Genomic DNA, 15,774 nt, shown 5'->3' with positions numbered 1-15,774 from the left:
ATTTGAGGAGATTATGACTTTCACAGAAATCCTTTTAGGTTCTTTATTGCTGTTACATTCTAAGGATCACCCAAGCTCTACTAGGGTAAGTTAAGAAAACACTATCATAATAAGGAAAATGAAAAGGAAAGGGCTAACATCCACATCGTGTGAGTTGTTTACATTGGTTAAATATGTATTTTATTGTTACTATCATATTGTGTTAAATCCCAAATTTAGGGAAATGAATCAATGGTTCAAAAGAGTAAAAGTGAAAAATACATTTAACTCAGAATGCCATAAATGATAATAGTATGATTTTATAGTGAAGACTGATCTTAGAATGAGCTGTGACCAGTGAACTAGGAGTGATAACTCTGTACTAGGAGACATCCTTGTTCCCACCGTACTGTGATACATTATTAAATAGGGACAAGAAGCCACTGAAGTGTTCATATCATTTTCAACAACTCCAGTAAACCAACCAAAGCCTCCACTATGAATTCTGTCATTAAAAGATCAAAATAATAGTCAAAGGTACTTCTTTTAACAAAACAGATTCAACTACTGTCAGCTGCAAAATTAATGACAAATGTGCTCAGACAGAAACAAAACAATCTACTGGCAAAATTCTATCATCAGATGACACTATCGGACATTACGTGCTACGTGTGTTATACAGAGAGGAAGAACAATTATTATCACAGATGTAGGCTCTTAAGTATTTTGTTTAATGGCTGCATGAAGTCACTAGCGTACAGAGTACGAATCAACTCTTAGTATATACGAATGTAACATGTTAATCAAGAAATACAAGCAACGTTTTAAAAGTTTTAGAAGAAGATATTTTCTTTTAACCAACAATTATTTTTGAACCTTGAATTGAAAAGTTGTGCTGGAATCAGCATGGCTAGAGCACTAGCTTTGTGTGCAGCAATGAAGAGCCCACCACCTGAAAGCCAATTCACACATGGCTTCATTTACAGACAACAGCTGGCTTGAGTCATTGTTAATAACTGCATGGAAAATTGCAAATATAATTAAAATTGCAGCCCTTGAATAGGTATCTTCAGCATGTTAAGAATGCAGCGGCAGGCTGGGCACACAGTGGCTCACGCCTGTGATCCTAGCACTTTGGGAGGCCAAGGTAGGTGGATTGCTTGAGCCCAGGAGTTTGAGACAAGCCTGGACAACACAGCAAGACCCGGCCTCTATTTGGGGGTGGGGGAAAAAAAAGCAGCAGCAGCAAATACTCTGTTTTTCTGTTTTGTCAAAAGGAAATATGCTAACAATACCTACTCAAGTGAAGGATATACTTTTTTTTTTTCTTTTTTTGAGACAGAGTCTTGCTCTGTCACCCAGGCTGGAGTGCAATGGTGCGAGCTTGGCTCACAGCAACCTCTACCTCTCAGGTTCACGTGATTCTCCTACCTCAGCTTCCCAAGTAGCTGGGATTACAGGCGCCTGCCACCACGCCTGGCTAATTTTTGTATTTTTAGTAGACGTAAGGTTTCACCATGTTGGCCAAGCTGGTCTTGAACTCCTGATATCAGGTGATCCGCCTGCCTCGGCCTCCCAAAGTGTTGGGATTACAGGCGTGAGCCACCGTGCCCAGTGGATATTCATTTTTTTTTATAATACTGATGTCATTAAAACATATCTATGATTTTAAGCGGCTAACTCAAGTGCCATACCTCTATGACAGACAGTATAGTGACCAGCTTGAACATATCATTTGAGAGTAAAATTATAATTCTCTCTCTCTTTTTTTTTAAGATTGGTTTCACTCGGTCACCCAGGCTAGAGGGTAGTGGCGCAATCATAGCTCAATGCAGCCCCAAACTCCTGGGCTCAAGTGATCCTCCCAGCTGAGCCTCCCGAGTAGCTAGGACTTACAACAGGTGTGCTCCATCACACTTGGCTAATTTTTTTTCTTTTTCTTTTTCTTTTTTGTAGAGAGACAAGGTTTTGCTATGTTGCCTAGGCTGATCCTGAGCTTGTAACCGCAAGCAATCCACCCACCTGAGCCTCAAAAGTGCTGGGATTACAGATGTGAGCTACCATGACTGGCCACAATTCTTTTTTGTTGTTGAGACAGGGTCTCACTCTGTCTCCCAAGCTGGAGTACAGTGGCGCAATCACAGCTCACTGTGGCCTCCACCTCACAGGCTAAGGCAATCCTCCCACCTCAGCCTTCTGAGTAGCTGGGACTACAGGTGTGTGCCACCATGCCCAGCTAATTTTTTTTTGTTATTTTTGGTAGAGATGGAGTTTCACCCTGTTGCCCAGGCTGGTCTCAAGCAATCTACTCGCCCCAGCTTCCCAAAGTGTTGGGATTACAGGTGTGAGCCACTGTGACCGGCCACAATTCTTTTTTTTAGTACGGAGTCTTGCTCTATCTCCCAGGCTGGAGTGCTGTGGCGCTATCTTGGCTCACTGCAAGCTCTGCCTCCCGGGTTTACGCCATTCTCCTGCCTCAGCCTCCCGAGTAGCTGGAACTAGAGGCGCCTGCCACCAAGGCTGGCTAATTTTTTTGTATTTTTAGTAGAGATGGGGTTTCACTGTGTTAGCCAGGATGGTCTCGATCTCCTGACCTCGTGATCCGCCAGCCTTGGCCTCCCAAAGTGCTGGGATTACAGGTGTGAGCCACCACGCCCGGCCCGGCCACAATTCTTAGTAACAAAATATGCAGACTAGATAATGATACAAATGGCTTAACCAAAGAGTTTTACTCTTTTCTTTTTTCTTTGAGATGGAGTCTCGGCTCTGTCGCCCAGGCTTGTGTGCAGCGGCACGATCTTGGCTCACTGCAACCTTTGCCTCCTGGGTTCAAGCAACTCTTCTGCCTCAGCCTCCCGAGTAGCTGGGACTACAGGCACACGCCACCACGTCCAGCTAACTTTTGTATTTTTAGTAAAGACATGGTTTCACCATATTGGCCGGGTTGGTCTCGAACTCCTGACCTCGTGATCTGCCCGCCTCTGCCTCCCAAAGTGCTGGGATTACAGGCGTGAGCCACCACGCCCAGCCAAGATTTACTCTTTTCTAACAACTAGGTAGACTTAAAACCATATTCAATTACTGCACTAAACCTGAAAACATATTTCCTAGAACTGAATTCAACCAAAAGGACAGATCTACACATTGCCATCTCCAAAATTAAAATATTCAACTTTCCTTTTGAGTGCCATACACTTGTCAACTTGATGTAGTTTTCAGTGAGAATTCTTGTAATAATTTTTGTGTCCATTTGAATATCTAAAACATCTAATAGAAATATCATATAATTGTTGCTCTTCCCAACTCTATAATTCAAAGGTGGGGCTATCTAATTTAGTACAACTAAGAGCAAGAAAAGAAATCAGTTAAATATGAAACCTTAACTTGGACTTTAGTGAGTCTTTCACCATTCATGTGGTGGTACAATAATGTGAACAATCATTGCTTTTCCTGATACTGATTTAAAAATACTTCTTTGATCTTACAATAAAAACATTTTGAATTATTCTTTTGTGTTTATCTAAAATCAGTGGTATGCACTGAAGACCCATCACATGGTCCACAAATTCCAAATGTTTGAAAACACTACTTTCTCTACTACACTACTTCCCCTTCAAAGGAAGCTATCATTTCTTCCTGTGCATGTTAGAGAAAAACAGAGAACCAAGGACATTTTGTTTGCCCTTATTATTAATCTTCTCATATTAGAAAAGCACTTCATTATCTGCATTTATGTTGCCTCATTTTCAAAAAATTGGTCTGATTTCAGTATGAATAGCGCTTATAAAAAACAATATATATAATAATTATTTCCAATTTTTCCTGAATTCCCTCTGCCCCCAAAGACATTCTTTCCTTATGACCTTCCCAGAACCCAAGCTGCCTTCCTATACCTCTTGGTTACAGTCAAGGGTTATAAAAAAATGTTTAACAACTGGCATGGTATAAACACCAAACCAAAAGATTGACACCAATTTATACCTGTATGGCTGTAATGGAACAGGCTCACTAAATATCAGCCTTAGTTATACTGCTGCTAAAGAAGCAGCCTTAGAATGCTTCTTGTAAGCAGTCTGCTATACTTTTTTTCCATGCTAGGCCTGTTCTCAAAGATCTTTGGTTATTTCTTACCTGCCACTTCACAGAAAAGGGATAGCAGGGTTCATGAAAGAAACCACACAAATTGGATTCCAAAGATGAGTTTAACGTCACATATTATTAAATATTTAATTTCTCTACTTTTATTCCTTAAAAGGAAGAATTAAGGAGAAGTATTAGAACATACTACTGCTTTCTTTCTCTTACAGCAACTGTCTCCAGATAATTAAGCTAAGTTAGTTTTTTTTTTTTAAGTCAGCTTTTTATTAGAGCTTTGTTATTCAATTATATCCACACAGGTATGCAAGTTCTTTCTCCTTTCTATCAAACAGACAGTTAATACACAGGCAAATGGATAAATTTGGGGATATATTAAGGATACTGTAAACTGTTAGCAAAAGAAATAAATGTCTCTGACATTCAGAGAGGAAACAAGAGAAAGGGAATATAGAAATTCACACCCTAAAAAAAAGAGGTGGTTCATTTTAAAATGAACTTATAAAGTTATATATAATAACATCAACTATATCTGTGTTGTTTTTAAAGATATTCTTACCCAATTTTGGAAAAACTATTAGGTATTCAGCATTGCACTGAGGACATGCCACTCTGGCTGTACTGTTTCCTCTTTGCTTTTCATCCACCCAGCGTTGTAGACAGGCCTGGTGAACCCATTTTGTAGATCCTCTGCACCTGCATGGTCTCACCCATTCAGCTGTTCTATCATCTTCATCAGTAGCAAAACAAACCCAGCAACTTCTGTAAATTAAAAGAGAAAAGGATGACATTTATATCTTTAGGACTCCAGCCTCCTCTATACTGCAGCTCTTACTTAATGGGATGAGCCTGCTATGTTATATTACAGAATCTCTGTCCTATATTAAAAGACTAAGGAGACAAAACAACCAATACATTCCCACTAGAGCAGTTTCTACTTTTTCTGTTTTTCCTTGTCTTCCTCTACAGAATCTTATGTTTTCTGAACTTTGTTTTTATGTAATCTCCTCTATCTTTTCAGTAATTCTTCACCTTCTCTAATGTACGAGAGTGCAAGGAGACAAACCTCAAGCTGCTTTTGTTATAAGACCTAATAATTCTTTGAGGAATAGTAAGCACAGTAATATATTAAATTCAGTGTTCTCCCCAGTTCACCACCACCAATCCCTTGAACTTGGAAAAACAAAGTATTACACGAGTGATTTCACATACAGTCTCATTCCATTTTTCAGCTGAGGAAAAAAAAACCCATTTTTCTTTCCGGTAAAGTATAAACATGAGAGAAAACAATATTACATTTTCAAAAAAGCACAAAGGAGATAAATATATCAAGATTTTTTTTTTAGAATAGCAATATGATAAATTTGGGCGTGTATGCTTGAAATCTGAAATCTAGAAGTATCAAGTCTGGGGTGCTTATATTAATAAAAATAAAATTCTATTGAGATCGGTAATTTTAAAACATTTTCCCACTTTACTTTTAAGGGTACTTCATGAATTGTAATTTTTTTTTGTGGAATTAGGTTGTAATTCCTCAGTTTTTCTCCCAATTAACACAAGTTTTGACACTGATTTCCATCAGGGCAAATACAGTTCAATTCAATGAGACCCTTCTCTCCTCCCCTCCATTAGAACTTGTACAAGTGGAAACAACTGCTAATTAAAGCATGTTACCTACTGTGCACTTTTTACTTAATTGGATAAGTGGCTTCTGTCAGAACAACTAGCTTAACTATGCTCAGTGGGAAAGACTATATAGTCAGGTATTATAGATGGGTGAGGTTCTCCAGTCCTTGTGGAACAACATGAATTTCAATTGTGTGCTCCAATTACAATTTTTCAATTAGAACAGAAAAAAAGTTGAACTGAATCCAGGGCATCAATATCCAAAATTGTTGTTTTATTCAGCTTTCAAATTCAGTCAGGTTTCATAAGATCTAAGTAAAATTAGAACGTAGGTAGCATTTGTTTAGCATTCTGACCCTTTTGACCCACTTTAGCTAAGCTGTCTGGGCCTTCACATTGTCTTATGGTTGTCCAAAAATACTTTGTTCTTTTTTAAAAAATTTTATCGTCAAATAGACATAGCATAAAATCTACCACTTTAGCCATTTTTTAGGTGTATAATTCAGTGGCAGTAAGTATATTCATACTGTTGTGCAACCACCAAGACTACCCATAGTAGGACTGGGTTCTAACCTATGATTTTTGCATAAAATTTCAATTGGTAAGTATACTAGCACACAGGCTGGTTAAGATGTTGTTAGTATATATTTTTCCCCACAACTGAGGTAATTTTGTGAACATATTTGTATACATCTAGGAAATGGAATGTATCATTTTAGCAACAAAATACTGGCAGAATATTTAGAGACTCTTTAGTCTCATACTTTCTTAACACAAACGTAAATAAGAATAGCTACATCAGCATAATTAATCAGTATTACGGTGAATCACATTTTAAATTAATCCAATTTCAGTCATCAGAAAAATAAAATACAATGTTAGGACTAGGTTGAACCAACTGAAATAGTCTACATTAATCTGTTTTTGACTTACAGAAAAGATAGGTCAAATTTCATATTTTGATCTAATGAGAATACTTGTGTAGCTATTATATTCCTCATAAATTCTAGATAAGGTTTATTTTTCCCCAACATTTTATTATGAAAAATTTCAAACTTTCCAAAAAAAGTTGAAAACTGTTCAGTGACTACCCATATACCCAACATTTAGATTCTATAATTCTTATTCTGCTCTATTTGCTTTCTCACACATCCATTCATTATTCTTATTTTTTGCTGCATTTCAAAGTTGCAGGCATCAGTATATTTCAGTCCTAAATACTTGTACAGATTTACTTTTTAGAACCGACATTTAAAGCATGCACTCGGCCGGGTGCCATGGCTCAAGCCTGTAATCCCAGCACTTTGGGAGGCTGAAGCGGGCGGATCACAAGGTCAGGAGATTGAGACCATCCTGGCTAACACGGTGAAACCCTGTCTCTACTAAAAATACAAAAAAATTAGTTGGGCATGGTGGCGGGCGCCTGCAGTCCCAGCTACTCAGGAGGCTGAGACAGGAGAATGGCGTAAACCCAGGAGGCGGAGCTTGCAGTGAGCCAAGATCGTGCCACTGCACTCCAGCCTGGGCAACAGAGCAAGACTCCGTCTCAAAAAAAAAAAAAACAAAAAAACAAAACAACGCATGCACTTATGCACTTTCAGTTTTTTTTCTAATTAATTTCACAACTATGGTAAATAAGATAGCTGAATGATGATTCAGAGTGGGTACTTATCAGGAGTTAGGCTTTCAGTTGAAATAGCAGTATTAGAGGCATGTGAACCAGAGCAACTCCGTCTTGATTGAATAGGAGCTGGGTAAAAAGAGGCTGAAACCTACTGGGCTGCATTCCCAGATGGTTAAGGCATTCTAAGTCACAAGATGAGATATGAGGTCAGCACAAAATACAGGTCATAAAGATACTGCTGATAGAACAGGTTGCAGTAAAGCCAGCTAAAACCCACCATAACCAAGATGCTCAGGAGTGACCCCTGGTCGTCCTCACTGCTACACTCCCACCAGCACCATGACAGTTTACAAATGCCACGGCAACGTCAGGAAGTTACCCTATATGATCTAGAAAGGGGAAGCATAGGCTGGGCGCGGTGGCTCATGCCTATAATCCCAGCACTTTGGGAGGCTGAGGAGGGCGGATTATGAGGTCAGGAGATCGAGACCATCCTGGCTAATACGGTGAAACTCTGTCTCTACTAAAAATACAAAAAAATTAGCCAGGCGTGGTGGCAGGTGCCTGTAGTCCCAGCTACTCGGGAGGCTGAGGCAGGAGAATGGTGTGAACCCAGGAGGCAGAGCTTGCAGTGAGCTGAGATCGTGCCACTGCACTCCAGCCTGGGTGACAGAGTGAGACTCCATCTCAAAAAAAAAAAAAAAAGGGGGGGGAAGCATAAATAATCCTCTCCTTGTTTAGCATATCATCAAGAAATAACCATAAAAATGGGCAACCGGCAGCCCAAAGTCTTGCTCTGTTGCCCAGGCTGGAGTGCAGTGGTGGTCTCGGCTCACTGCAACCTCCGCCTCCCGGTTCAAGCGATTCTCATGCCTCCGCCTCCCAAGTAGTAGGATTACAGGGTGCCCGCCACCATGCCCAGCTAGTTTTTGTATTTTTAGTAGAGATAGGGTTTCACCATGCTGGCTAGGCTGGTCTTGAACTCCTTACCTCAAGTGATCTGCCCACCTCAGGCTCCCAAATGCTGGGATTACAGGCATGACCCACTGCGCCTGGCCACACACAGCTAATTAAAAAAAAAATTTTTTTTTAGAGACAGGATCTCCTTATGTTGCCTAGACCAGTCTCAAACTCCTGGGCTCAAGCAATCCTCCTGCCTTGGATTCCCAAAGTTTTGGGCGTGAGCCACTGTGCCTGGCCAAATATGTTAAGTTCTAAAGAATTTATTAACTGATTTGCTATCTTACTAGTTATTTAAATTTAATCTACCTAGTATGGAAAGAATAGCAGTCTATGAAATGAGGACTGGGCAAAGGGGAAATTAAAGCATGTAAAAATGGTCACACAAATGTCTTTAGGCCGATATCAGCATATAAGAGTGTGACTAGTCTTAAGGGCTAAAAAAAAGGAGGGGAGGGCACGTGCATGCACGCGCGCGCGCACACACACACACACACACACACACAGATGCTTTCTTTCCTTATTTTATGAGATGGGTCTGGCTCTGTTGTCCAGGCTAGACTCCAACTGAAATCCTGGGCTCAGGTGATCCTCCTGCCTCAGTGTCCTGATTACCTAGGACTGCAGGCATATAGTCTAGCTTCCTGCCCCCTCCCCTGCCCTTTTTTGAGACTGAGTCTCACTCTGCCACCTAGGCTGGAGTGCAGTGGTGCAATCTTGACTCACTGCAACCTCTGCCTCCTGGGTTCAAGCGATTTTCCTGCCTCAGCCTCCCTAGTAACTGGGACTACAGGCATCCACCACCACGCCTGGCTAATTTTTGTATTTTTAGTAGAGATGGGGTTTCACCACCTTGGCCAGGCTCGTCTTAAACTCCTGACCTCAAGTAATCCACCCGCCTCGGCCTCCCAAAGTGCTGAGATTACAGTCATGAGCCACTGCGCCTGCCCATCCCCCCATTTTTTAACCTCTGATAGACTGACCAGGAACATCACCTGGGAAGGTCTTATAATTATGCTTTCCCTTTTTGCTTCTCCATACCCTACCCCTCCCACTCTATGTAATTAATCTACTTCAACGATTTATTCCCCAATTCTCTACCCCCTTCCTTTTAAGATGGAGAAGAGCTATTTGAAAATGATTCATTTACAATTTCCCAACATCTTGGAATGGAGGGGACAGTAGAAATTTGATGTTTAATGTACATACAACACAAGTCCGTCTACCTTCTAGGAGTAAATAGTATCCCATGCTTTCTATGGAAAATCGCTCTTCCCTCCAACATTAGCCGTGTGTGTGGTTTAGGCAGTGAATACCATAACCAACCCCAGAAACACTCAGATTGGCCACTGTAGCCTATCTTCCAGACTACATCATTGGGAGGCTGGGTCCATAAAGCTGGTCTTAGTGAACCTCAGAACTTTTGCTGGGAAAAGTGGTATACAGACTTTCTCTCTTCTTCTGGGCTTAGAGGCAGAGAATGTGAGGCTATTGCTGACAGGAGAGCCACCAACTAAGTGGAGCCTTAAGAATCCAGAAGAAGTGAAGGTGGAAACTGACGGCATTGAGACATGGATCAAGATGTGCTGTGCCTAAAGCTAAATATATTCTTGTACTGTTAACTCACATAAAGCAGTAGATTTTTGGGTTTTTGGCTTAACCAATTCGCATTGCATCATGTGCAACCAAAATGATCTTGTTACTGTGTTGGGTACTAAGAGATGGCCTCAGTACAATCATAGAATGTAAACTCTAAAGAGTTTTTATTATTTTTGAGACAGGGTCTCACTCTGTTGCTCAGGTGAGAGTGCAGTGGCACAATCACGGCTCACTGCAGCCTGGACCTCCTGGGCTCCAGTGATCCTCCCACCTCCGCCTCCTGAGTAGATGGGACTAGTTTTTGGTTTTGTCTTTTGAAATGGAAAATAGCCAATTAATTATTAGTCAAAACCAAAACACTCAAAGTCCATACCCAAGGAAAAAGGAAGTTGTAATTTCTGACCAAACTAAGAGTTTCTCCTTACATCTATTTTTCCTCTTGTTTTCTCCAATCCTCTGACTCTCTCAGAACTCAGTCCTCAGTGTGATGCATAAGCATCACCTGGGGACTCATTAGAAATGCAAATCTTTAGGCCTTGCCCCAGACCTACAGAATCAGAAACTCTGGGGGTACCCAGCACTTTGTTTCAATAAGCCCATCAGGTGATCATGATCCCGAAAGTTTGAAAACTTCTGCTCTAGCCATTCTTCCTTCCTTTTTTCTGATTTTTCCTTTGTAAATATTTTTTTTTTTTTTGGAGACGGAGTCTCACTCTGTTGTCCAGGCTGGAGTACAGTGGTGCGATCTCAGCTCACTGCAACCTCTCCCTTCAGGGTTCAAGCAAATCTCCTGTCTCACCCTTCCGAGTAGCTGGGACTACAGGCACGTGTCACCACGTCTGGCTAATTTTTTTGTATTTTCAGAAGAGACGGGGTTTCACTGTGTTAGCCAGGATGGTCTCCATCTCCTGACCTTGTGATCTGCCTGCTTCGGCCTCCCAAAGTGCTGGGATTACCGGTGTGAGCCATCGTGCCTGGCCCTGTAAATATTCTTAACTCACCATAACATAGAAATCAAATTCTGTTTTATGCTCACTGTAAACATTTTAAAATTATTTGGTTTTTAATTTTAAACAATAAGTAAAATGCTTAAGGTATTTTTTCCTAAGGAAACAAGGTTAAATTAATTTGGGGAAAAAGATAATGCGAATTCAGGATATTCTAGCTGGTTAAAGAACCTGGACTTTGGAGCCAGATTGTCTGGGTTCAAACCCCTGCTAACTACATAGGTTTAATGATAGAATCTCTTTCACAGAGTTGTTGCAAAGCAGGGGTTCTTAATCTGGGGTCTATGAAAAACTTAGGGGGTGGAGATCGGTAAATCTGAATGAGGGGAGAAAAACCATCACATGTTTATTTTTGCTAAGCTCTAAATAAAATGTAGCTTTTCTTCAATAATGAGTGCAAGCAAACCACAGTAATATTAGCAGCACAGCAATTAGAAATGAGTATAGCAACCAGAAATTTTCATATTACTTTACAGCTGTAGAGATCCCGAAATAACTAATTTCAAATTACAATGAGCTAAATGTTATCAGGCCAACTGATAAATCTTGTATTTTAATGTGTTAAAGTTCATATTACTATATTAGGCTTTTAATATTTTGATAGCTATACTTCAATATAATTGGTTTCATTTCTAATCCTATATATTTTGTTTTATTCTTTCAAAAACATTCTGAGAAGGAACTCATAGGCTTAACCAGACCACCAAAGGAGTTTTAGCATAAAAAATGTTTTATGTTAAGGTCCCCTATTGTAAAAGATTAAACATGTGATTAAGAAACTGCTTAAAAATTGCCTAGCACATATATAACCTCCATATGACCACTAGCAATAACAACATTGACAATGATGACAGTGATGGTGTCAGCTTTCCATTCAAGTTCCTAAAATTTATGGATGCAGTTTTCTTACCATTAGCACATAAAGCAATTCTACTTGGCACCCTGGCATTCAGTGGAAAATGTTCTGGATTCCTAGTCATTTCCCCAATTTTTCAATAGGCCACGCCACTACTTAAGATTCATTTAAACCCTTTCAATTCATTTTCTTTCACCCTTATTACCCTTCTGGTAGCTTTTCTAAATGCCACCTACTTGCTGATGTTACTTCTACACCATCCCATTCACCAAGTTGGGGCATATTCATTTACAAAGCAAAAGGAGATCTGGGAAGTATCATGATTGGTTCAGGGAACAAAGAACAAATCACTGTCATTATATGAAGACAACAAAAGAGAACTAAACTAGACAAATCTAAGGACTATTACTTATTCCTAAGAACAGATGTATAGTCTTACTGGTATGGGTAATATAATTCCATGTGATTTTAAAATTATGATGGTTTTTGCCAGTTATATAGTAAACTAATAAAGAGTAAACAGTAAAATTTATAAACAGTTTAAGGAATATACATGACAAAATTGCCCTAAATCTAACATTATTCAAGATCTCCTCCTAAATCCACTTGAGTACCTAATAAGTACATTCATTATTTGATGCCGCAAGGAACTACATGTAAGGAACTTCCAGTCTAGTTAACGAACAAACATGCATACGAGGATCACAAAAAAACCACTATACCAAGCATTAAGTGCCAAGAAAAGTTGTTAGAAACCTTAATACAGAAATGTGATGAGAGACCAAGAAACAGGATGAAACAGCTGAGGTTTCAAGAAAAGGAAATAACTACAGATGAGAATTCAAGTTAGAGTGGAAAGAAAAGGTATTTGAAGAAAAACAGAGTAAGCAAGCTTAGAGATGGAAATGAACATATGTTCATAGACCAATGTGGTTGGAGCAGAAAGATTTTAAGATGAAGCTAGATATTACAAACCAGTTGGGAAAGGATGAATAACAAAGACAATCTCACTTCACAGGGTTCATTTGTGACTAATTTACAGTCTATCTGATCAAACAGGTTAATTATTTTTAAAGTATGTAGAAAAAAGTGAGGGGGGCTTTATTTATCAAAAAGATAGTTTCTCACTGGCACTAAATTAAGCAAGATAGGTACAGTAACTTAAAAAACAGCTGGTAGTAAAGCCTTTGCAGACTCAAACTGCAGGTGTTTCTTTTGGATTCTTAGGAAATTCTGGGAAATCAGACTCCTGCCTGAGAAATCACTGTGATGAAAATTGGAATGTAGCAGAATAGAAGAGTTTGAGAATATAGAAAGCAAGCGTGGAATAAGCTTTAAATTGCTGCTGTTGTATTATATATGGTGCCATAATAGTGTATTTACATGACTGCTCTAAGGAAAGAGAACAAGCACTCCTCAATTTAGAACAAGTTTGGAGATTCATACTGTGGTTAATGTAAGGAGGGCTCTATTCGACAAAGAAAAAAACTACATGTTAGGCCGGGCACGGTGGCTCACGCCTATAATCCCAGCACTTTGGGAGGCCGAGGTGGGTGGATCACCTGAGGTCAGGAGTTGGACACCAGCCTGACCAACATAGAGAAACCCCGTCTCTACTAAAAATACAAAATTAGCCGGGTGTGGTGGTGCATGCCTGTAATCCCAGCTACTCAGGAGGCTGAGGCAGGAAAATCGCTTGAACTCGGGAGGCGGAGGTTGCAGTGAGCCGAGATCGTGCCATTGCACTCCAGCCTGGGCAACAAGAGCGAAACTCCATCTCAAAAAAAAAAAAGAAAAAAAAAAGAAAAAAAGAAAAAAACTACGTGTTGCTTATTTTGTCTCAGGATTAAAAGTGTCACACCCAAGAATTGTGAAACAGAAAGCACACTATTAGGGAGACTAATATGTCCATTCATCCTAGTGGAATGGAAGTTAAAGTACCTGGATCTATCAAAGACATATAACCACAATCATGACACATTACCAAAAAGAAAAGGTGAGAATACAGTCAGCCCTCCAACTGAGGGTTCTGCATCTGTTCATTCAACTAATCTCAGGTAAAATACATTTGGAAAAAAAAGAGTCTGTACCGAACATGGAGAGACTTTTCCTTGTTATTATTTCATAACAATACAGTATAACAACTATTTGCATAGCATTTACACTGCATTAGGTATTTTTTTTTTTTGAGACAGAGTCTTGCTCGTCACCCAGGCTGGAGTGCAATGGCGTGGTCTCAGCTCACCGCAATCTCTGCCTCCCGGGTTCAAGCGATCCTCCTGCCTCAGCCTCCCAAGTAGCTGGGATTGCAGGTGTGTGCCACCATGCCCAGCTGATTTTTTTGTATTTTTAGTAGAGACGGGGTTTCACCATGTTGGCCAGGCTGGTCTCAAACTCCTGACCTCAGATGATCTGCCTGCCTCAGGCTCCCAAAGTGCTGGGATTACAGGCGTGAGCCCCTGCACCCGGCCTGTATTAGGTATTATATGTAATCTAGAGAGAACGTAAAGTGTACAGGAGGATGTGCATAGGTTATATGCAAATACTACACCATTTTATATCAGGGACTTGAGCATCCACAGAGTTTGGCATCCTTGGGAGGTCCCAGAACCAATTCCCCACGAATACTGAGCAATCATTTATTGAGTATAGTATATTCATGCCGTGCCTTTTGTCTTTGATGTTCATAAACTCTGAAAGCACAATTAATCCCATCTTAAACAAGAACCAAAAGCCCAGAAAGGTTAAGTGATCTGGCCAAGGCCACACAGTAAGCAGAGAGGCATGGATGCAACCTGGGCCATGACTCCAAATCATCAGCTTTTTTCACTGCACCATGCTGCCCTATGTATAGTGTATTCAGAGAAAAATTCACATTTACGTTTCCCATTTCTTAGAAAATTACAGCAGTACAAAAAAATACGTGTTTCATTTTACTAAGGTACTTTAAAGCAGCCATAATGTGCTTCCTCCAGAGAGGCAAATCCCTTTCAGTTTACTCCAATGGGCCATATAAATATTGTCATCTATGTGAACTACGGCACGTAAAGAATTAGGAGGCAGGTCAGGCGTGGTGGCTCATGCCTGTAATCCCAGCACTTTGGGAGGCTGAGTGGGGAGGACTGCTTGAGACCAGGAGTTCAAGGCCAGCCTGGCCAAAACAGTGAAACCCTGTCTCTACTAAAAATACAAAAAATTAGCTGAGCATGATGGCACACACCTGTAATCCCAGCTACTTGGGAGGCTGAAGCATGAGAATCGCTTGAACCCAGAGGCTGCAGTGAGCCAAGGTTGCACTACTGCACTCCAGCTTGGGCAACAGAGTGAAGGCTCTGCCTCAAAAAAAAAAAAAAAAAAAAAAAAAGAATTAGGAGGCACTGAAGATGAACTGCTACATGAGTCTGGAGAAGAAGAGAAAAATATTTCTGCAGATATGGTCAGAAGAGCATTATAAACAAGGCAGAACCTAACTAGGTCTTGAAAAATGGGTAGAGCTTTGAAAGAAAAGATGCCAAACAAAACCCAAAAACAAAAACCACCTTATGTTTGGAAGAAAGTGCGCAAGCCAGTTTGGCTTGGGCAAAAGACTTGGGTACTTATACACTTATTCATAAAGAGAAGAAAGGCTTTAAAAAGGCAGTTGGTGCCAGCTATGTACGGCATATCTTAAACATAATAGGGAGCATAATAAATGGTCTGTGAATAATGGTGAGTGTCCTGAAGGACAGGCTAAAGAATATGATCTCTTTTTTTTTTGAGACAGGGTCTTGCTCTGTGGCCCAGGCTGGAGTGCAGTGGCATGCTGCAATCTCAGCTCACTGCAACCTCCATAACCTGGGCTCAGGTGATCCTCCCATCTCAGCCTCCCCAGTAGCTGCAATTACAGGTGTGGACCACCACACCCAGCTATTTTTTCTTTCTTTCTTTTTTTTTTAAGTAGACACAGGGTTTCTCCATGTTGCCCACGCTGGTCTCAAACTCTTGGGCTCAAGCAATCTGCTCCTCTCGGCCTCCCAAAGTGCTGGGAT

General features: G+C 40.4%; 1 protein-coding gene across 1 annotated transcript in view; it reads right to left on the bottom strand.

The window, feature by feature from the left end:
- MARCHF5 (membrane associated ring-CH-type finger 5) overlaps window positions 1-15,774 on the bottom strand; it is a 60,708-nt gene that overhangs the window by 35,863 nt on the left and 9,071 nt on the right. The window contains exon 2 of the mRNA XM_001145688.8: window positions 4,634-4,836. Coding sequence (XP_001145688.1) covers window positions 4,634-4,836 — 203 coding nt within the window. The remainder of the gene's footprint in view (window positions 1-4,633; window positions 4,837-15,774) is intronic.

The sequence above is a fragment of the Pan troglodytes genome, chromosome 8 (genome assembly GCF_028858775.2).
Source record: "Pan troglodytes isolate AG18354 chromosome 8, NHGRI_mPanTro3-v2.0_pri, whole genome shotgun sequence".
Classification (NCBI taxonomy): Eukaryota; Metazoa; Chordata; class Mammalia; order Primates; family Hominidae; genus Pan; species Pan troglodytes.
Note: the sequence above shows the minus strand (reverse complement) of the source record. Positions and strands in the feature narration are given on the sequence as shown.